We start from the raw sequence: 24,074 nt of genomic DNA on the forward strand, positions 1-24,074 counted from the left end.
CTACTGCTCTCTCTTCGTCCGCCCACGTATTCTCGCACACCCCGAGAGTTTCTGGTCAGCGGGGTGGTGGCACCGGGATCCTCATCTCTCCCAAGTGGTCATTCTCTCTTTCTCCCCTTACCCATCTGTCTATCGCCTCCTTTGAATTCCATGCTGTCACAGTTACCAGCCCTTTCAAGCTTAACATCCTTATCATTTATCGCCCTCCAGGTTCCCTCGGAGAGTTCATCAATGAGCTTGATGCCTTGATAAGCTCCTTTCCTGAGGACGGCTCACCTCTCACAGTGCTGGGCGACTTTAACCTCCCCACGTCTACCTTTGACTCATTCCTCTCTGCCTCCTTCTTTCCACTCCTCTCCTCTTTTGACCTCACCCTCTCACCTTCCCCCCCTACTCACAAGGCAGGCAATACGCTCGACCTCATCTTTACTAGATGCTGTTCTTCCACTAACCTCATTCCAACTCCCCTCCAAGTCTCCGACCACTACCTTGTATCCTTTTCCCTCTCGCTCTCATCCAACACCTCCCACACTGCCCCTACTCGGATGGTATCGCGCCGTCCCAACCTTCGCTCTCTCTCCCCCGCTACTCTCTCCTCTTCCATCCTATCATCTCTTCCCTCTGCTCAAACCTTCTCCAACCTATCTCCTGATTCTGCCTCCTCAACCCTCCTCTCCTCCCTTTCTGCATCCTTTGACTCTCTATGTCCCCTATCCTCCAGGCCGGCTCGGTCCTCCCCCCCGCCCCGTGGCTCGACGACTCATTGCGAGCTCACAGAACAGGGCTCCGGGCAGCCGAGCGGAAATGGAGGAAAACTCACCTCCCTGCGGACCTGGCATCCTTTCACTCCCTCCTCTCTACATTTTCCTCCTCTGTCTCTGCTGCTAAAGCCATTTTCTACCACTCTAAATTCCAAGCATCTGCCTCTAACCCTAGGAAGCTCTTTGCCACCTTCTCCTCCCTCCTGAATCCTCCTCCCCCTCCCCCCCTCCTCCCTCTCTGCAGATGACTTCGTCAACCATTTTGAAAAGAAGGTCGACGACATCCGATCCTCGTTTGCTAAGTCAAACGGCACCGCTGGTTCTGCTCGCACTGCCCTACCCTGTGCTCTGACCTCTTTCTCCCCTCTCTCTCCAGATGAAATCTCGCGTCTTGTGACGGCCGGCCGCCCAACAACCTGCCCGCTTGACCCTATCCCCTCCTCTCTTCTCCAGACCATTTCCGGAGACCTTCTCCCTTACCTCACCTCGCTCATCAACTCATCCCTGACCGCTGGCTACGTCCCTTCCATCTTCAAGAGAGCGAGAGTTGCACCCCTTCTGAAAAAACCTACACTCGATCCCTCCGATGTCAACAACTACAGACCAGTATCCCTTCTTTCTTTTCTCTCCAAAACTCTTGAACGTGCCGTCCTTGGCCAGCTCTCCCGCTAACTCTCTCTGAATGACCTTCTTGATCCAAATCAGTCAGGTTTCAAGACTAGTCATTCAACTGAGACTGCTCTTCTCTGTATCACGGAGGCGCTCCGCACTGCTAAAGCTAACTCTCTCTCCTCTGCTCTCATCCTTCTAGACCTATCGGCTGCCTTCGATACTGTGAACCATCAGATCCTCCTCTCCACCCTCTCCGAGTTGGGCATCTCCGGCGCGGCCCACGCTTGGATTGCGTCCTACCTGACAGGTCGCTCCTACCAGGTGGCGTGGCGAGAATCTGTCTCCTCACCACGCGCTCTCACCCACTGGTGTCCCCCAGGGCTCTGTTCTAGGCCCTCTCCTATTCTCGCTATACACCAAGTCACTTGGCTCTGTCATAACCTCACATGGTCTCTCCTATCATTGCTATGCAGACGACACACAATTAATCTTCTCCTTTCCCCCTTCTGATGACCAGGTGGCGAATCGCATCTCTGCATGTCTGGCAGACATATCAGTGTGGATGACGGATCACCACCTCAAGCTGAACCTCGGCAAAACGGATCTGCTCTTCCTCCCGGGGAAGGACTGCCCGTTCCATGATCTCGCCATCACGGTTGACAACTCAATTGGCGTGATCCTGGACAACACCCTGTCGTTCTCAACTAACATCAAGGCGGTGGCCCGTTCCTGTAGGTTCATGCTCTACAACATCCGCAGAGTACGACCCTGCCTCACACAGGAAGCGGCGCAGGTCCTAATCCAGGCACTTGTCATCTCCCGTCTGGATTACTGCAACTCGCTGTTGGCTGGGCTCCCTGCCTGTGCCATTAAACCCCTACAACTCATCCAGAACGCCGCAGCCTGTCTGGTGTTCAACCTTCCCAAGTTCTCTCACGTCACCCCGCTCCTCCGCTCTCTCCACTGGCTTCCAGTTGAAGCTCGCATCCTCTACAAGACCATGGTGCTTGCCTACGGAGCTGTGGGGGGAACGGCACCTCAGTACCTCCAGGCTCTGATCAGGCCCTACACCCAAACAAGGGCACTGCGTTCATCCACCTCTGGCCTGCTCGCCTCCCTACCACTGAGGAAGTACAGTTCCCGCTCAGCCCAGTCAAAACTGTTCGCTGCTCTGGCCCCCCAATGGTGGAACAAACTCCCTCACGACGCCAGGACAGCGGAGTCAATCACCACCTTCCGGAGACACCTGAAACCCCACCTCTTTAAGGAATACCTAGGATAGGATAAGTAATCCTTCTCACCCCCCCCTTTAAGATTTAGATGCACTATTGTAAGTGACTGTTCTACTGGATGTCATAAGGTGAATGCACCAATTTGTAAGTCGCTCTGGATAAGAGCGTCTGCTAAATGACTTAAATGTAAATGACACAATGCCTCAGCTCCGCACCCAAGCTGCTCAGATGCTCTCCATGTTCGGCAGCACTTATCTATGCGAGCAACTTTTCTCCTCGATGAAGATGACCAAAACAACTCACAGGAGACGTCTGACTGATGAACATCTTCACTCGATACTGAGGATTTCTTCAGCTCAGAGCTTGAGCCCAGACATTGATGAACTAGCATCCAAGAAGAGATGCCAGGTATCTGGCTTGGGCACATCAGATTAGACCAGTGTGCAATAATTAACGTTTTCTTTATGCACTTTTTCTTGCTACAAGGCATGGGCTTGAATGGTTGATTGATTTATTATCATTTTATTTGTAAAATTATTAGCCAAAATTATTAGCCAGTATTTTGGTATTTAAATCAGAAGGCTGCAAATAGAAAAGAGGCATACAATTTTTATTTAAATTTTATTTATTTAATAAATGAATGCCATATGTGTATTATTTCATTTGAAATTCGATTTTCCATGTCTCCACTATTAAATTATATATTGTATGGTAATAAGCGATGCTTGTTCCATATTCAATGTTAAAGCAAAACTTGTTTGGGTCCATATTAAAAGGTTAATTTGTTCAATGTTGGCCCGTGACTTTGTTCAGGTTTTACATTTTGGCCCACTGGGTATTTGAGTTTGACACCCCTGGGCTAGAGAGACCGGGCAGGCACCGTGTTATGCTATGGAGCGCACAGTGTTTTCAGTGCGGGAGCATAGCCCGGTGCGGCACATACCAGCCCTTCCTATTGGCCGGGCTAGAGTGGGCATCGAGCCAGGTAAGCTTGGGCAGGCTCGGTGCTCAAGAGCTCCAGTGCGCCTGCACGGTCCGGTCTATCCAGAGCCACCTCTACACACCAGTCCTCCGGAAGCAGCTCCCCGCACCAGGCTTCCTGTGCGTGTCCTCGATCCAGTACCACCAGTTCCAGCACCACGCACCAGGCCTCCAGTGCGCCTCGCCTGTTCAGCGCAGCCAGCGCTTTTCTCCTCTCCTGCGCTGTCGGAGTCTCCCGCCTGTTTAGCGCAGCCAGAGCTTTTCTCCTCTCCTGCGCTGCCGGAGTCTCCCGTCTGCCCAGCGCCGCCAGTGCTCCCAGTCTGCCCAGCTCCACCAGTGCTCCCAGTCTGCCCAGCGCCGCCAGTGCTCCCAGTCTGCCCAGCGCGCCACCAGTGCTCCCAGTCTGCCCAGCGCCGCCAGTGCTCCCAGTCTGCCCAGCGCCGCCAGTACCGCCAGTCTGCCCAGCGCCGCCAGTCAGCCCAGCGCCGCCAGACAACCAGTCTCTTCCAGATCTGCCAGACAACCAGTCTCTTCCAGATCTGCCAGACAACCTGACTCTTCCAGTTCCGCCAGCCAGCCAGGATTTACCGGAGCCTACTACCTGCCTGAGCTTCCTCTCAGTACTGGGCTTCCTCTCAGTACTGGGCTTCCTCTCAGTACTGGGCTTCCTCTCAGTACTGGGCTTCCCCTCAGTACCGGGCTTCCCCTCAGTACCGGTCTTCCCCTCAGTACCGGGCTTCCCCTCAGTCCCGGGCTGCTTCGGCCCCGAGCTGCCCCTCCGTCCCGAGCTGCCCCTCTGTCCTGAGATGCCCCTCTGTCCTGAGATGCCCCTCTGTCCTGAGATGCCCCCTGTCCCGAGCTGCCCCTCTGTCCCGAGCTGCCCCTCTGTCCCGGGCTGCCCCTCTGTCCCGAGCTGCCCCTCTGTCCCGGGCTGCCCCTCTGTCCCGAGCTGCCCCTCTGTCCCGAGCTGCCCCTCTGTCACGAGCTGCTCCTCAGTTATGTGGGGATCTGGGTGAGGACTATTAGGCCATGGTCGGCGGAGAAGGTGGATTATCCCAGGATGCGAAGGGGAGGAAATAGGACATTAATGGAGTGGGGTCCACGTCCCGAGCCAGAACCGCCACCATGGACAGACGCCCACCCGGACCCTCCCTATGCTCTTGAGGTGCGTCCGGGAGTCCGCACCTTAGGGGAGGGTTCTGTCACGCCTTGGTCATTGTATTTTGTGTTTTTGTTATATGTTTGGGTAGGCCAGGGAGTGACATGGGTTTATATGTTGTTTTCGTATTGGGGTTTGTAGTATTTGGGATTGCGGCTAATTAGGGGTGTTGTATAGGCTTGGCCGTTACAATGTATATACTGTTCTATACCATCGACTGCATCTTGCCTATGCCTTTCATTAGTGACTTTCAATAAGGCCACTTTAATAATGTTTACATATCCTTCATTACGCATCTCATATATATATAATGCTCTATACCATCTACTGCATCTTGCCTATGCCACACAGCTATCGCTCACCCATATATTTATATGTACAGTGGGGAGAACAAGTATTTGATACACTGCCGATTTTGCAGGCTTTCCTACTTACAAAGCATGTAGAGGTCTGTAATTGTCACGTTCTGACCATAGTTCTTGTGTGTTTTCCTTGTTTTAGTGTTGGTCAGGATGTGAGCTGGGTGGGCATTCTATGTTGTGTGTCTAGTTTGTCTATTTCTATGTTTGGCCTGATATGGTTCTCAATCAGAGGCAGGTGTTAGTCATTGTCTCTGATTGGGAACCATATTTAGGTAGCCTGTTTTGTGTTGGGTATTGTGGGTGGTTGTTTCCTGTCTTTGTGTTTTCTGCACCAGATAGGGCTGTTTCGGTTTTCACGTTTATTGTTTTGTGTCCTGTTCACGTTTGAGTTACCTTATTAAATTACCATGAACGATAACCACGCTGCGTTTTGGTCTCCCTCTCCTTCCCAGGAAGAAAGACGTTACAGAACCACCCACCACAACAGGACCAAGCGGCGTGGTGACAGGCAGCGGCAGCAGGAGCAGCGCAAGGAGGAATGGACATGGGATGATGTGTTGGACGGCAAGGGATGCTACACTTGGGAGGAGATCCTGGCGGGAAAGGATCGCCTCCCATGGGAACAGGTGGAGGCAGCTAGGAGAGAGGAGCCGGCGATACGAGGGAACACGGCTGGCAAGGAAGCACGAGAGTCAGCCGCAAAAAAAATCTTGGGGGGGCACACAGGGAGTATTGCGAAGCCAAGTAGGAGACCTGCACCAACTTCCTGTGCTTACCGGAGGGCGAGAGAGACCGGGCATACAATGCTCTTAGAGATGTTGAGCGGCAGTTAATTATTGGCCACCCATTCCTAAACAGACTGCAACTCTTAAGGGTTTCATTTGACTTCAATAGCTGTGGTTGCTGATGTGTATATAGTGGAATTTTTTTACATTTATTTTACCTTTATTTAACTAGGCAAGTCAGTTAAGAACTGAATTATCAGCATACATGGACACATATGCTTTGTTTAATGCCAGTGGCAGGTCATTAGTAAAAAGAGTACAGGGCCTAGAGAGCTGCGGTACACCACGCTTTACGTGCTTGCATTAGATAAGCTTCCATTAATGAAAACCTTTTGAGTTTCCTTTGAGTTTTATTAGACCGAAAGGTTCCCAATCTTCCAACCGAATTATCTACCTGGCTAGCTAAAGCCAACTTCATGAAATTGCTAGGCGGCTGGTATTACTGAGAAACAAAAAACATTGTTTTTGTATTTATTCATCAAGAAGAAATCAATAGCTTAATCAAATCAATTTACAAACATACCTCCTGCAAGGTCCTTCCCATCACCGGCAGCTAAAATCAAATCATACGCTGTGTGTGACACTCTACTGTAAGGCGTCTAGGTGTAGCAGGAAAGGCAGAGTCAGGCGCAGCACACAGAGATGAGTAATAAACGTACCTTTACTCAAAACAACGAATATTCCAAGAAGGAAAAATAAACAAGCTCACAAATGAGACCAACTTACAATGAACAAACACACACAAAACCATGGGGGAACTAGAGGGTAAAATAAGGAACATAATTATGGGAAGAGAGACCAGGTGTGTACAATGAAGACAAAACAAATGGAAAATGAAAAGTGGATCGGTGGCGGCTAGAAAACCGGTGACGTCGACTGCCGAATGCCGCCCGAACAAGGAGAGGGACCAACTTTGGCGGAAGTTGTGCCATTACACTCCCTCTCCTCCTCCACTGACGATACTGCACACACTAGAGTCTATCCAATGGCCTGCCTAGCATTTCTTTGCTCAGTGCAACTTGGAAATAATCACTTACTAGGGAGAATAGGGGGGTCCAGTTAGTGTGCCCCTCCACAATAATTCTGATGAATTATGATAAAACGTGGACTTAAAAATTAAGTTTAGTAATTATTTTAACATAAACAGGACAAATCTGAGTGGGCACATGCCCTTGTGCCCCCTATGGGCATGACGCCACTGTCCATCCTAGACGCTGGGAGGATTCTATCCTCCCGGTCATGGACAGAGGACAGAGTCAAGGAGAAGGTGGCATAGCCGCGGGAAGTAGTTTTGAGCAGGGGGTGCTGACTGAAAAAAATGATTACCTTTATAATAAAGCACTGCATGCATGATGCATCTATGCCGGCTAACAAAATCAAATTCCTCATGTGATGAGTAGCTTAAGCATGGGACAAGATTCGGTAGCAGTATCACTGCAGTCTAAATACATGGAGAGCTGAGGGCAAGAGAATGCCATGTTCCTTACTTGATATTATTCCCATTCCCTTTTCTCCATGTTTATAATAGTAACTTCATAGAAAATCGAAGTGAGACTATTGCGAGCACTGGGGAGAGAAGAGAAAAGAGAGAGAGGGGGGAGAGAGGAGGGTGAGAAAGAGACCTGACTCAACTCAACCCCCCACAATTGAATAGATACGAGCATAAATATCTATGCATAGTCACTTTACCCCTACCTACATGTACAAATGACCTCGACTAATCTGTACCCCTGCGCGTTGACTCGGTACCGGTACCCCCTGTACATCATCTAATTATTGTTATTTTATTGTGGGACTCACCGTGTTTTTCAAACAAATGTCTCTTGACCGTAAAGTGTCTGATAACTCTTTCAACTCCTTTCATGCATCCATCATGAGACCCATATTCTTCATAAAATGACCAAATAAAATAAAATGTTACTTGTCACATGCGCCAAATACAAATGCTTACTTACAAGCACTTAACCAACAATGCAGTTCAAGAAACAGAGTTAATAAAATATTGACAAAATAAACAAAAGTTTAAAAAATCAAAAAGTAACACAAGATATTTACATAACAATTAGCGAGGCTCTATACAGGGGATACCGGTACCGCGTCAATGTGGGCGGGTACAGGTTAGTCAAGGTAATTTGTAAAGTGACTATGCATAGATAATAAACAGCGAGTAGCAGCAGTGTTGATCTTCACTGGCAGTACACAAGTCATTGTAAAGTGTTCTATATGTAGTTCTATATGATGAAGCCACCCATCGTACCCCTAAGACATTATACTTGACATTAAACACTGTATAAAGACATTACAACTTGTCTATAAAACATGTTAAGTGATTGATTTCTGTACAACACTTCACTGCATCCCTAACAGACAACTCTTTCGACAATTTAAACAATGCCAGCCAATCAGATGTGGAAACTGGCCATATATCAGTTTCCAGTTGAGCGTTGCATTTGTGACTCTCCAGTTCCAGAACATCTGGGAAAAAGGTCAGTGGTTCTGAGTTGTGTGTGGATGTTCTAAGGTAGACAACCAAACAAGACCTCTTGCTAAGATAAGTGCTCTCATTGATGAGAACAGTGAGTTTTGGCCTAGTGCTTTTGATACTGGCCACCAAAGCCTGTCTCATCTCTTTTGAAATGAAATGTATATTGTCTGAACATGTCACGTTTGAATGTAGGACTCGACCCATGTTACCACCGTTGACCCTCTCTAGGTCTATCAGCCCAGGATGGTCCGTGAAGGGACGTTTTTTTTAGGTGACATAGTAAGCCGTTCTGAAGAGATTTGGTAGAAAAAATATACAAATCTGAGGGGCACATACCCTTGTGCCCCATATGGGCATGATGCCACTGTCCACTCTAGCCACTGGGAGGATGCTCTTGTGCATCCTGTGCTGAAGTAGGTAATTAATGGGAGGAGGACACTCCTTTGTTCACCTACAATCATTTAAACTATCCTAGACCCCTCGACTACTTAGTGGTTTACGAGTTACGGAAGAAAGGAGCACGGAGGAGTCAAGGAGAGGAAGGCATAGCTGCGGGAAGATGTTTTGAGTAGGGCGTGCTGACTGAAAAAAAATCACCTTTATAATAAAGTTACTACTTTTCCAATATTTCTCTATTTTCTTTCTCTCTGCATTGTTGGGAATGGCCCGTAAGTTAGCATTTCACTGTCAGTTTACACCTGTTGTTTACGAAGCATGTGATGAATAAAATCTGATTTGATTTCAACTCCATCTCCACCGCAGCACCAGCACCCCTACTTCCTGCGGCTATGAAGGATGGGCTTTAGACCATGCCAACCATAAGAACACAGTGATAGACATTTTAAATGCTACTGCTCTTTCACAATTTCAGCTACAAACATTAAAACAACTTCAACATTTTCAAAACTTTATAAAAATTATAACTATTTAAATTTTCATTAATTAGCATAAATAACCCACCAACAGTAATATTATAGGCCTAACTCTAGAACCGTTCAAGCTAGAGAAACCCAACCAAATTTCACCAGTTCCAGCTATCCTTTCTATCAACCACATTACTTCAAGACAAGCTAGCAAGCACACATATTTTCTTTAGGAAATGTACTTTTCGAGTATTCAGTTGACCTTAGTCACCGCGGGTGAATTATAGCTTCCACGTAAGACCAATAGGTATAGTACTACGAACGGGGAATGGACATATGAACCGAATTGCGTTGTGGTTAAAAGCTTATATTTACCGCAAAAGGTCGCCATAAGAGCTGCTTATCTGTAAAACTTTTCTTTTCCATTTACCAGGCAAAATATCCCCGTAAATATATTATGAACAACATAAACTAGACTAACTGTATAATTATTATTGTTCGAAAAATGTTCCCATCGTGCTCATGGAATCAACCTCCTCTGAGGAGGAAGGTAGAGAGAATAATTGTCTCAAACTCTTCAAATTGTAAACCAGTGAATTCTTATCAAAAGACAATGATTATAAACACAAAGGCTATTTGTATTGCTGACAGTCACACCCCAAAATCGTATAAGAATAGGTCTCAGAGGTGTAGTTTATGGGATGTTTCTGATAAACTGTAGGTTTCCATTTGATTGGAAGGCTGAACAGGTGGTTTGGGAGATGCGCAGTGTTGCCCGACGTCACACTCGGTGGTGGTATAAAAAACCCTGGGTTTCTCCTCCAGTCATTTATCTTGAGAAAAGCCTGAGACAGGATAGCTACATTACGAGCAATTGTTGCTGGGACAAGATGACTAAAATGTTGATGGCTTACATTGGATTTCTTCTCCTTGCCATGCATTTTTCATCACAGGTAGGAATTTTTCTTCTAATATGTACCTTTTTTTTTTTTTTACCATGTTTTGTTTCGGATTAACCCACTACCCATTATTCTGGAGAGCAAATGTATTTCAACAGGACCAGTGCAACTTTCATTGTGGCTTATTAATCAGGCATTTGTTACCATAAATGTATGATTTTCGACATTGACAATCGAATGATGGCGCGTATAATTGACCGCAGATGTTTTCAGTCAGTATGATTGACAACATGTTGGCAAAATCTAGTGTGCCAGCGCAATGTGGAACGGTGACGCCTCTTCAGATAGGTGACTGAGTCCTTGATGTGACGTTACTACGTCATGCGTAGGCTGGCTAATTGTATTTTAAGCGCGACGGTATTTAAAAAAATTCTACCGTGCGCAATTCAAATGCAGGACGTTGCCCATTATCCTATAGGCTATGGAAACCGTTGTCCACAAGGTGATGGCACTTACAACCTGTCTTTATTAAGTTAAGGTGCATATTGTTGGAATATATTTCCAAAGAGCTGTTGTGTGTTTACTGCCTAGGCTACTCCGTGTGCCTAGATGAACGTTTGCCCTTTTAAAAATTAGTCGGACGAAAGTGAAGTCCTATTGATAATTGTCTCGATTCGTCTAATGTTTCAGGTTTACCTGTTTCACATGTGACAAGCCCCTCTGCTCTCCCGTTTTAGGTCCACGCGCAAAATGCTACAACACAGTCCCCTGCCATGAATGCTACAACACAGTCCCCTGCCATGAATGCTACAACACAGTCCCCTGCCATGAATGCTACAACACAGTCCCCTGCCATGAATGCTACAACACAGTCCCCTGCCATGAATGCTACAACACAGTCCCCTGCCATGAATGCTACAACACAGTCCCCTGCCATGAATGCTACAACACAGTCCCCTGCCATGAATGCTACAACACAGTCCCCTGCCATGAATGCTACAACACAGTCCCCTGCCATGAATGCTACAACACAGTCCCCTGCCATGAATGCTACAACACAGTCCCCTGCCATGAATGCTACAACACAGTCCCCTGCCATGAATGCTACAACACAGTCCCCTGCCATGAATGCTACAACACAGTCCCCTGCCATGAATGCTACAACACAGTCCCCTGCCATGAATGCTACAACACAGTCCCCTGCCATGAATGCTACGACCAGAGCTGGCGGTGCGAGTTCCAACATGACAAAGATGCCCGATGTCACCAAGAACAACACCATTCCCAAAGGAGCCAGTGCATCCTTGCAGTCCAGCTCGGTTGCGGTCATCATACCCATCATGGTGGGGGGCTCACTACAGGGGCGCTTCTAGAGGGCTGTTGCGCAGTGAACTGACACCGGCAAGACTTAACCTCAGCGGCCGAGATGGGGCAAACTTTTTTACTAAGAGCACATTTTGTATATACTTTCCAGAAAGGCAGTCATGTGCGCTCCTAACCGAAGAGATTCGATGGAGTTCCGTGCTGTATGAGAACTCACTTCAAACCAGTAGGCCTTCACTTTGAAAATAAGGTATAGAATCTGGCACATGCACGAACAGTGGCATTTCTACACCTGCAGTGAGTATTTTGTCAGAGGCTTGATGTACACTTGTGATTTATTTCTAGAATATGGAATTGTATGGGTTAGCATGTGAGATCTAATTGTTTAAATCATGATGTGATATGCTTAGATTTGTTTTTAAGGCCAGGTTCAATTAAACTTTAAAATTTAGCATACTTGTGACAATTTTCTTGTATAATAAAAATACTTTAACATGTTTCTTCTCCTGTCTCTAAATTCTAAAGCTTGACCTGACACATAATTTGCTCTGTTCCACTTGTGTCCAGCCCCTTTATTGATCACATAGCTAAACCCAGGGATTTCTTAAGGAAGACTTGGTTTGATGTGCCACAAATTAAATCCTTATTTTAGAATGGGGTATAGGAATGTTCACCTTTGAGTTGTAGCATTTATGCCATGTCAACTAGGACATGTCTTGTCTTAATTCCTTGTGGCCAAAAAGTTGGCTCACTTGCAGGCTGCTTTAATTAGATGTACTTTACCCTAGCTACATTGACTAACTAGCCTACAAAGATGTTCAGGGGAAGGCTGGCTGTAAAGCATATTTGAAGTAACACTAGTTTCTTGACACTGGGTCTTTGCTGGTTGGCTCTCAGCCAAAGGGATGCTTAACTTTTTAGACACATCATCCCATAAATATAAACCAGGGGTTTCTAAGCTATATTGTGTGGTTTAAGATCATACCAAGGATATTTTTACATTTTCACACCTCACTTGACAACTAATGTAATTATTTACAATTAGCCCATAGTTTGTTCTGTCTGTCCTAGCTAGATCTGAGAGATCAGGATACTTTTCTGGCACTAAGTCTATTCAACTGATACTGTGGGACCTTCAAGTGATGTTTTGAGTCTGACCTTTCCAGAGGAGTTGTGTGTAGACTGTTCATACGCTACAGGCAAGTTAGGAATTTCAGACTAGTCCCAAGATGGTGGTAGAGAAAATGAATGTGTTTGCTAGTGAAGCGAGTAGACTGGTTTTTGGGGTGTCTCATGGTCTTGCAACACACCTTAAACACAGGCAGATGCGGTGGATTGAGATGCAGTTTGGTGGGAATTTAATACTAATCGACGTTAGGGGGTTTGAAACGATGCTGTAGATTTGTTGTTTTCTATTTGTTTTTTTGGACTTACCTATTTTGCATGTTGGGCATTAATGTGTCAGTTTGTAAAAATAAATATTAATTTAAATAAGCTGCATACAGTCTCTTTTGCTTTCTTGAGTAAGGCAGATCCAAAACGCAGGTGTTTCAGCCTAGCTCAGTGCTTTCTGTGGTGGGGTAGCCAGCGGAAATATGTAGTGCATGTCTAATGTTCTGTAGTTGCACCATGATTATCTCTGTTCTGTCACTCGTGGGGAGGGGAGACCTTGAAAATTAAAGCACCTTTGGTGCTGCCATAGTTACATTAGTATTGTCCATCTGAGAGGTGGCTGACAATACTTTTTTGACCCACTGTACTTCCTTCCTAGAAAAACGATACGAGGGGAAAAAGTCAGTCAAATCAAATCAATGTTTATTTGTCACGTGCCCCCAAAACAACAGGTGTAGTAGACCTTACAGTGAAATGCTTACTTACAGGTTCTAAACAATAGTGCCATTAAGTAAAAAAAGGTATTAGGTGAACAATAGATTAGTAAAGAAATAAAATCAGTAAAAAAAGACAGTGGGAAAATAACAGTAGTGAGGCTATAGGCTATATACAGTAGTGAGGTTATAGGCTATATACAGTAGCGAGGCTATAGGCTATATACAGTAGCGAGGCTATAGGCTATATACAGTAGCGAGGCTATAGGCTATATACAGTAGCGGGGCTATAGGCTATATACAGTAGCGAGGCTATAGGCTATATACAGTAGCGAGGCTATACATTTACATTTACATTTAAGTCATTTAGCAGACGCTCTTATCCAGAGCGACTTACAAATTGGTGCATTCACCTTAAGACATCCAGTGGAACAGTCACTTTACAATAGTGCATCTAAATCTTAAAGGGGGGGGGGTGAGAGGGATACTTATCCTATCCTAGGTATTCCTTAAAGAGGTGGGGTTTCAGGTGTCTCCGGAAGGTGGTGATTGACTCCGCTGTCCTGGCGTCGTGAGGGAGTTTGTTCCACCATTGGGGGGCCAGAGCAGCGAACAGTTTTGACTGGGCTGAGCGGGAGCTGTACTTCCTCAGTGGTAGGGAGGCGAGCAGGCCAGAGGTGGATGAACTCAGTGCCCTTGTTTGGGTGTAGGGCCTGATCAGAGCCTGGAGGTACTGAGGTGCCGTTCCCCTCACAGCTCCGTAGGCAAGCACAATGGTCTTGTAGCGAATGCGAGCTTCAACTGGAAGCCAGTGGAGAGAGCGGGGTGACGTGAGAGAACTTGGGAAGGTTGAACACCAGACGGGCTGCGGCGTTCTGGATGAGTTGTAGGGGTTTAATGGCACAGGCAGGGAGCCCAGCCAACAGCGAGTTGCAGTAATCCAGACGGGAGATGACAAGTGCCTGGATTAGGACCTGCGCCGCTTCCTGTGTGAGGCAGGGTCGTACTCTGCGGATGTTGTAGAGCATGAACCTACAGGAACGGGCCACCGCCTTGATGTTAGTTGAGAACGACAGGGTGTTGTCCAGGATCACGCCAAGGTTCTTAGCGCTCTGGGAGGAGGACACAATGGAGTTGTCAACCGTTATGGCGAGATCATGGAACGGGCAGTCCTTCCCCGGGAGGAAGAGCAGCTCCGTCTTGCCGAGGTTCAGCTTGAGGTGGTAATCCGTCATCCACACTGATATGTCTGCCAGACATGCAGAGATGCGATTCGCCACCTGGTCATCAGAAGGGGGAAAGGAGAAGATTAATTGTGTGTCGTCTGCATAGCAATGATAGGAGAGACCATGTGAGGTTATGACAGAGCCAAGTGACTTGGTGTATAGCGAGAATAGGAGAGGGCCTAGAACAGAGCCCTGGGGGACACCAGTGGGTGAGAGCGCGTGGTGAGGAGACAGATTCTCGCCACGCCACCTGGTAGGAGCGACCTGTCAGGTAGGACGCAATCCAAGCGTGGGCCGCGCCGGAGATGCCCAACTCGGAGAGGGTGGAGAGGAAGATCTGATGGTTCACAGTATCGAAGGCAGCCGATAGATCTAGAAGGATGAGAGCAGAGGAGAGAGAGTTAGCTTTAGCAGTGCAGAGCGCCTCCGTGATACAGAGGAGAGCAGTCTCAGTTGAATGACTAGTCTTGAAACCTGACTGATTTGGATCAAGAAGGTCATTCAGAGAGAGATAGCGGGAGAGCTGGCCAAGGACGGCACGTTCAAGAGTTTTGGAGAGAAAAGAAAGGCTATATACAGTAGTGAGGCTATAGGCTATATACAGTAGCGAGGCTATAGGCTGTATACAGTAGCGGGGCTATAGGCTATATACAGTAGCGAGGCTATAGGCTATATACAGTAGCCAGGCTATAGGCTATATACAGTAGCGAGGCTATATACAGGCACTGGTTAGTCAGGCTAATTGAGGTAGTATGTACATGTAGGTATGGTTAAATTGACTATGCATATATGATATTAAGAGGGGGTGGCGGGACACGGGACACAATGCAGATAGTCCGGGTAGCCAATGTGTGGGGGCACTGGTTAGTCAAGCTAATTGAGGTAGTATGTACATTAATGGATAGTTAAAGTGACTATGCATATATAATAGACAGAGAGTAGCAGCAGCATAAAAGAGGGGTTGGGACACACACACAATGCAAATAGTCCGGGTAGCCATTTGATTCCCTTTTCAGGAGTTTTATGGCTTGGGGGTAAAAACTGTTGAGAAGCCTTTTGGTCCAGACTTGGTGCTCTGGTACCGCTTGCCATCAAATCAAATCAAATCAAATGTATTTATATAGCCCTTCGTACATCAGCTGATATCTCAAAGTGCTGTACAGAAACCCAGCCTAAAACCCCAAACAGCAAGCAATGCAGGTGTAGAAGCACGGTGGCTAGGAAAAACTCCCTAGAAAGGCCAAAACCTAGGAAGAAACCTAGAAAGGAACCAGGCTATGTGGGGTGGCCAGTCCTCTTCTGGCTGTGCCGGGTGGATATTATAACAGAACATGGCCAAGATGTTCAAATGTTCATAAATGACCAGCATGGTCGAATAATAGTAAGGCAGAACAGTTGAAACTGGAGCAGCAGCATGGCCAGGTGGACTGGGGACAGCAAGGAGTCATGTCAGGTAGTCCTGGGGCATGGTCCTAGGGCTCAGGTCAGTTGAAACTGGAGCAGCAGCATGGCCAGGTGGACTGGGGACAGCAAGGAGTCATCATGTCAGGTAGTCCTGGGGCATGGTCCTTTGGCTCAGGTCCTCCGAGAGAGAGAAAGAAAGAAAGAAGGAGAGAATTAGAGAACGCACACTTAGATTCACACAGGACACCGAATAGGACAGGAGAAGTACTCCAGATATAACAAACTGACCCTAGCCCCCCGACACAAACTACTGCAGCATAAATACTGAAGGCTGAGACAGGAGGGGACAGGAGACACTGTGGCCCCTTCCGAGGACACCCCCGGACAGGGCCAAACAGGAAGGATATAACCCCACCCACTTTGCCAAAGCACAGCCCCCACACCACAAGAGGGATATCTTCAACCACCAACTTACCATCCTGAGACAAGGCTGAGTATAGCCCACAACGATCTCCTCCACGGCACAACCCAAGGGCGGGGCGCCAACCCAGACAGGATGACCACAACAGTGAATCAACCCACTCAGGTGACGCACGCCCTGCAGGGACGGCATGAGAGAGCCCCAGTAAGCCAGTGACTCAGCCCCTGTAATAGGGTTAGAGGCAGAGAATCCCAGTGGAAAGAGGGGAACCGGCCAGGCAGAGACAGCAAGGGCGGTTCGTTGCTCCAGAGCCTTTCCGTTCACCTTCCCACTCCTGGGCCAGACTACACTCAATCATATGACCCACTGAAGAGATGAGTCTTCAGTAAAGACTTAAAGGTTGAGACCGAGTTTGCTTCTCTGACATGGGTAGGCAGACCGTTCCATAAAAATGTAGCTCTATAGGAGAAAGCCCTGCCTCCAGCTGTTTGTTTAGAAATTCTAGGGACAATTAGGAGGCCTGCGTCTTGTGACTGTAGCGTACGTGTAGGTATGTACGGCAGGATCAAATCAGAGAGATAGGTAGGAGCAAGCCCATGTAATGCTTTGTAGGTTAGCAGTAAAACCTTAAAATCAGCCCTTGCTTTGACAGGAAGCCAGTGTAGAGAGGCTAGCACTGGAGTAATATGATCAAATTCTTTGGTTCTAGTCAGGATTCTAGCAGCCGTATTTAGCACTAACTGAAGTTTATTTAGTGCTTTATCCGGGTAGCCGGAAAGTAGAGCATTGCAGTAGTCTAACCTAGAAGTGACAAAAGCATGGATTAATTTTTCTGCATCATTTTTGGACAGAAAGTTTCTGATTTTTGCAATATTACGTAGATGGAAAAAAGCTGTCCTCGAAATGGTCTTGATATGTTCTTCAAAAGAGAGATCAGGGTCCAGAGTAGCAACGCCGAGGTCCGTCACAGTTTTATTTGAGACGACTGTACAACCATTAAGATTAATTGTCAGATTCAACAGAAGATCTCTTTGTTTCTTGGGACCTAGAACAAGCATCTCTATTTTGTCTGAGTTTAATAGTAGAAAGTTTGCAGCCATCCACTTCCTTATGTCTAAAACACATGCTTCTAGCGAGGGCAATTTTGGGGCTTCACCATGTTTCATTGAAATGTACAGCTGTGTGTCATCCGCATAGCAGTGAAAGTTAACATTATGTTTTCCAAAATCATCCCCAAGAGGTAAAATGTATAGTGAAAACAATAGTGGTCCTAAAATGGAACCTTGAGGAACACCAAAATCAAGCAACACTGAGGCATGCATGAGAGCATCAGCTGTTCCGGACTACTGTGTGATCATGCTCTCCATGGCCGACGTGAGTAAGACCTTTGAAGCCATGAAGGTCTTACTCACATCTGGTAGGCTCGTGTCACTGGGCAGCTTGTGGCTGTGCTTCCCTTTATAGTCTGTAATAGTTTGCAAGCCCTGTCACATAAGACGAGCGTGGGAGCCGGTGTAGTGCAATTCAATCTTAGCCCTGTATTGATGCTTTGCCTGTTTGATGGTTCGTCGGTGGGCATAGCATGATTTCTTATAAGCTTCCGGGTTAGAGTCCTGCACCTTGAAAGCGGCAGCTCTAGCCTTTAGTTCAGTGCGAATGTTGCCTATCATCCATGGCTTCGGGTTGGGATATGTACGTACAGTCACTGTGGTGACGACGTCCTCGATGTACTTATTAATAAAGCCAGTGACTGATGTGGTGTACTCCTCAATGCCATCGGAAGAATCCCAGAACATGTTCCAGGCTGTGATAGCAAAACAGTCTTGTAGTTTAGCATCAGTTTCATCTGACCAATTTCTTTATAGACCGAGTCACTGGTGCTTCCTGCTTTAATGTTTGCTTGCAAGCAGGAATCAGGAGGATATAATTGTGGTCATATTACCAAATGGAGGACGAGGGAGAGCTTTGTATGTGTCTCTGTGTGTGGAGTACAGGTGATCTAGATTTTTTTCTCTCTGGTTGCACATTTAACATGTTGATAGAAATTAGGCAGAACTGATTTAAGTTTCCCTGCATTAAAGTCTCCGGACACTAGGGGCGCTGCCTCTGGGTGAGCGGTTTCCTGTTTGCTTATTTCCTTGTACAGCTGACTGAGTGCGGTCTTCGTGCCAGCATACGTCTATGGTGGTAAATAAACAGCCAGGAAAAGTATAGATGAAAACTCTCTTGGCAAATAGTGTGGTCTGCAGTTTATCATAAGGTACTGTAGGCCTCCCGGGTGGCACAGTGGTTAAGGGCGCTGTACTGCAGCGCCAGCTGTGCCACCAGAGACTCTGGGTTCGTTTAGCGTCGTCCGGGTTAGGGAGGGGTTGGCCGGTAGGGATGTCCTTGTCTCATCGCGCACCAGCGACTCCTGTGGCGGGCCGGGAGCAGTGCGCGCTAACACAAGGTTTCCAGGTGCACGGTGTTTCCTCCGACACATTGATGCGGCTGGCTTCCGGGTTGGATGGATGTTAAGAAGCAGTGCGGCTTGGTTGGGTTGTGTATCGGAGGATGCATGACTTTCAACCTTTGTCTCTCCCGAGCCCGTAAGGGAGTTGTAGCGATGAGACAAGATAGTAGCTCCTAAAAAAACAATTGGATACCACGAAATTGGGGAGAAAATTTAAATTTAAAAAAGGCACTGTACTTTAGGCAATCTAGACATTTCGTGCACCAGCTGTTGTTTACAAATATGCACAGACCGTCACCCCTCATTTTACCGGAGTGTGCTGTTCTATCTAGCCAGTGCAGCATATATCCCGCTAGCCGAATATCAATGTCGTCATTCAGACACAATTCCGTGAAACATAAGTTACAGTTTTTTTATTTCCCGTTGGTAGTATATTCATGATTGTACCTCATCTAATTTAATGTCCAATGTACAATGTACCAGGCCATCTGTGATTTACAACCTGATAGCAATATTTTTGGGATTACCAAGAAATATGCCCCCAATTTGTATTAATCATTCATTAATCAAACTTTTACAGATGCACAATCGAGAGCATCCTGTCGGGCTGTATCACCGCCTGGTATGGCAACTGCACCGCCCTCAACCGCAAGGCTCTCCAGAGGGTAGTGCAGTCTGCACAACACATTACCGGTTGTAAACTATCTGCCCTCCAGGACACCTACAGCCCCGATGTCACAGGAAGGCCTAAAAGATCATCAAGGACAACAACCACCCGAGACACTGCCTGTTCACCCCGCTATCATCCAGAAGGCGAGGTCAGTACAGGTGCATCAGTACAGGTGCATCAAAGCTGGGAGCGAGAGACTGAAAAACAGCTTCTATCTCAAGGCCTTCAGACTGTCAAATCTCTGGCCACTTTAACAAATGGTCTTAATAAAGGTATCACTAGTCACCTTAAATAACGCCACTTTAATAATGTTTACATATCGTACATTACTCATTTCATATGTTTAAACTGTTCTATACCACCATTTCTTTCCAAGATGGCGTAGCAGTCAGACGTCTTGCCGTGTCCCTTGTATATATCGTTTTTTCCCCATATTTTTCTTTGCATATCTTTTAAAAAACATTTTGCTAAACCTCAACATCTAAATACTTTCCTGCAACCCGCCTCACCCAATGTAGCGTGGATCTGCTTTTTTTTCGAAAGTATTTATATTTACTTCGGATCCGGAACCCCTCAACTGAAGCTAGCCAGCTTACTACCAGCTATCAGGCAGCAAACCATTGCTAGTGGTCATCAGCTTACCTTTAGCTCAGAAAGCTCTCGCCAGGTAGAACAACGTGACTCTAACCAGAGCATAACGGACCTATTATTTTTATCCCCGGATTCCCACCGCAAACTGAACATTTTCATCTGGATCTTCACAACTAGCTAACTAGCTAACCGCAACCCCGGATGATTACTCCTGGCTAGTTTTTCCATCCACTTAGCTTGAAGCTAGCCCGGCCAGAGCTCCTGTGCTACCACCGAAGCATACTCCTGGGCTACAATATCCGGACCCACGACCGGTCTATCGATATCACCGCATGAAGAGGCATAAACAGACTTAACCCCATCGCGACGTCCCCCAAAGGCTAACTTTCTAGCCCTTGCTATCTGCTTGCTTGCTAATTCGGCCTGCTAACTGCTAGCTTGTTTAGCCCCGGTCTGCTAACTGCTAGCTTGTTTAGCCCCGGCCTACTAACCGTTAGCTTGTTAGCACAGGCCTGCTAACTGTCTGAATCGCCGCGTCCCCAGTCAGCCCAACCACTCACTGGACCCATATTTACTTTCAATCTCTTTTCGATTTTTAATTCGATTATACCTTCCAGTAACCTGCCTCACCCAATGTGATATGGAATCGCTATTATTTTTCATTTTTAGAACACATTCAAGAACCTCCAGAAGCTAACCAGCTAACTAGCTACAAGCTATTTAGTCATTGTTAGCCACTGCTAGCGGATTTTACCTTCTGTACAGCCAGCCAGTTTTTTAAAACCTGGATAATATTCACCAGTCTAGCTTCCCTGTCCCATCCACCGCTGCCCCCTGGACACTGATCACTTGGCTACATAGCTGATGCATGCTGGACTGTCCATTAGTCACGGTACTCCATTCTGCTTGTTTATGTTTTATCTGTCTGCCCCTGTCTGTGTTTTAGTTAATCCGACCCGCCTAGTCAACGCCCTTTTACCTGCTGTTGTTGTGCTAGCTGATTAGCTGTTGTTGTCTCACCTACTGTTTTAGCTAGCTCTCCCAATCAACACCTGTAATTATTGTATGCCTCGCTGTATGTCTCTCTCAAATGTCAATATGCCTTGTATACTGTTGTTCAGGTTTGTTATCATTGTTTTAGTTTACAATGGAGCCCCTAGTTCCACTCTTCATACCCCTGATACCTCCTTTGTCCCACCTCCCAAACATATGCGGTGACCTCACCCATTACAACCAGCATGTCCAGAGATACAACCTCTCTTATCATCACCCAGTGCCTGGGCTTACCTCCGCTGTACCCGCACCCCACCATACCCCTGTCTGTGCATTATGCCCTGAATATATTCTACCATGCCCAGAAATCTGCTCCTTTTATTCTTTGTCCCCAACGCTCCAGGCGACCAGTTTTGATAGCATTTAGCCGCACCCTCATACTACTCCTCCTCTGTTCCGCAGGTGATGTGGAGGTAAACCCAGGCCCTGCATGTCCCCAGGCACCCTCATTTGTTGACTTATGTGATCGAAAAAGCCTTGGTTTCATGCATGTCAACATCAGAAGCCTCCTCCCTAAGTTTGTTTTACTCACTGCTTTAGCACACTCTGCTAACCCTGATGTCCTTGCAGTGTCTGAATCCTGGCTCAGGAAGGCCACCAAAAATTCTGAGATTTCCATACCCAACTATAACATTTTCCGTCAAGATAGAAGATACTGCCACCCCGGCAGTCCTACAATCTAAACTAGATTCCCTCAATCTCACACAAATCATCAAGGAACCCACCAGGTACAACCCTAAATCTGTAAACAAGGGCACCCTCATAGACGTCTTCCTGACCAACTGGCCCTCCAAATACACCTCCGCTGTCTTCAACCAGGATCTCAGCGATCACTGCCTCATTGCCTGTATCCGCTACGGATCCGCAGTCAAACGACCACCCCTCATCACTGTCAAACGCTCCCTAAAACACTTCTGTGAGCAGGCCTTTCTAATCGACCTGGCCCGGGTATCCTGGAAGGACATTGACCTCATCCCGTCAGTTGAGGATGCCTGGTCATTCTTTAAAAGTAACTTCCTCACCATTTTAGATAAGCATGCTCCGTTCAAAGAATGCAGAACTAAGAACAGATATAGCCCTTGGTTCACTCCAGACCTGACTGCCCTCGACCAGCACAAAAACATCCTGTGGCGGACTGCAATAGCATCGAATAGTCCCCGCGATATGCAACTGTTCAGGGAAGTCAGGAACCAATACACGCAGTCAGTCAGGAAAGCTAAGGCCAGCTTCTTCAGGCAGAAATTTGCATCCTGTAGCTCCAACTCCAAAAAGTTCTGGGACACTGTGAAGTCCATGGAGAACAAGAGCACCTCCTCCCAGCTGCCCACTGCACTGAGTCTAGGTAACACGGTCACCACCGATAAATCCATGATTTTCGAAAACTTCAACAAGCATTTCTCAACGGCTGGCCATGCCTTCCGCCTGGCTACTCCAACCTCGGCCAACAGCTCCGCCCCCCCCCGCAGCTACTCGCCTAAGCCTCTCCAGGTTCTCCTTTACCCAAATCCAGATAGCAGATGTTCTGAAAGAGCTGCAAAACCTGGACTCGTACAAATCAGCTGGGCTTGACAATCTGGACCCTCTATTTCTGAAACTATCCGCCACCATTGTCGCAACCCCTATTACCAGTCTGTTCAACCTCTCTTTCATATCGTCTGAGATCCCCAAGGATTGGAAAGCTGCCGTAGTCATCCCCCTCTTCAAAGGGGGAGACACCCTGGACCCAAACTGTTACAGACCTATATCCATCCTGTCCTGCCTATCTAAGGTCTTCGAAAGCCAAGTCAACAAACATGTCACTGACCATCTCGAATCCCACCGTGCCTTCTCCGCTGTGCAATCTGGTTTCCGAGCCGGTCACGGGTGCACCTCAGCCACGCTCAAGGTACTAAACGATAGTGTGTCAAATCGGAGGGCATGCTGTCCGGTCCTCTGGCATTCTCTATGGGGGTGCCACAGGGTTCAATTCTCGGGCCGACTCTTTTCTCTGTATATATCAATGATGTTGCTCCTGCTGCGGGCGATTCCCTGATCCACCTCTACGCAGACGACACCATTCTGTATACTTCCGGCCCGTCCTTGGACACTGTGCTATCTAACCTCCAAACGAGCTTCAATGGCATACAACACTCCTTCCGTGGCCTCCAACTGCTCTTAAATGCTAGTAAAACCAAATGCATGCTTTTCAACAGTTCGCTGCCTGCACCCGCACGCCCGACTAGCATCACCACCCTGGATGGTTCCGACCTTGAATATGTGGACATCTATAAGTACCTAGGTGTCTGGCTAGACTGTAAACTCTCCTTCCAGACTCATACCAAACATCTCCAATCGAAAATCAAATCAAGAGTCGGCTATCTATTCCGCCACAAAGCCTCCTTCTCTCACGCCGCCAAACTTACCCTAGTAAAATTGACTATCCTACCGATCCTCGACTTCGGCAATGTCATCTACAAAATAGCTTCCAACACTCTACTCAGCAAAATGGATGCAGTTTATCACAGTGCCATCCGTTTTGTCACTAAAGCACTTTATACCACCCACCACTGCGACCTGTATGCTCTAGTCGGCTGGCCCTCGCTACATATTCGTCGCCAGACCCACTGGCTCCAGGTCATCTACAAGTCCTTACTAGGTAAAGCGCCGCCTTATCTCAGTTCACTGGTCACGATGGTAACACCCACCCGTAGCACGTGCTCCAGCAGGTGTATCTCATTGATCATCCCTAAAGCCAACACCTCATTTGGCTACCTGTAACTGGAACGAATTGCAAAATCGCTGAAGTTGGAGACTTTAACTCCCTCACCAACTTCAAACATCTGCTATCTGAGCAGATAAACGATCACTGCAGCTGTACATAGTCTATCGGTAAATAGCCCACCCAATTTGACCTACCTCATCCCCATACTGTTTTTATTTATTTACTTTTCTGCTCTTTTGCACCCCAGTATCTCTGTACATGACCATCT

The 24,074-nt window shown here is 47.1% G+C and overlaps 1 protein-coding gene across 3 annotated transcripts in view; it reads left to right on the plus strand.

Annotated features, from left to right (window-relative positions):
• LOC124046329 (transcription elongation factor spt5-like) overlaps positions 1-11,959 on the plus strand; it is a 28,894-nt gene extending 16,935 nt beyond the window's left edge. For 2 of the 3 annotated variants that reach the window (XM_046366592.1, XM_046366593.1), the window contains exon 3: positions 10,890-11,959. In XM_046366592.1, the coding sequence (XP_046222548.1) occupies positions 10,890-11,512 (623 nt within the window). In that variant the 3' untranslated portion in view covers positions 11,513-11,959. Of the gene's footprint in view, positions 1-10,038; positions 10,194-10,876 lie in introns of those variants that run through there. The other variant, XM_046366594.1, reaches the window with a different exon arrangement.
• Positions 11,960-24,074: the final 12,115 nt, after the last annotated feature.

Source organism: Oncorhynchus gorbuscha, linkage group LG10, assembly GCF_021184085.1.
Source record: "Oncorhynchus gorbuscha isolate QuinsamMale2020 ecotype Even-year linkage group LG10, OgorEven_v1.0, whole genome shotgun sequence".
NCBI lineage: Eukaryota > Metazoa > Chordata > Actinopteri > Salmoniformes > Salmonidae > Oncorhynchus > Oncorhynchus gorbuscha.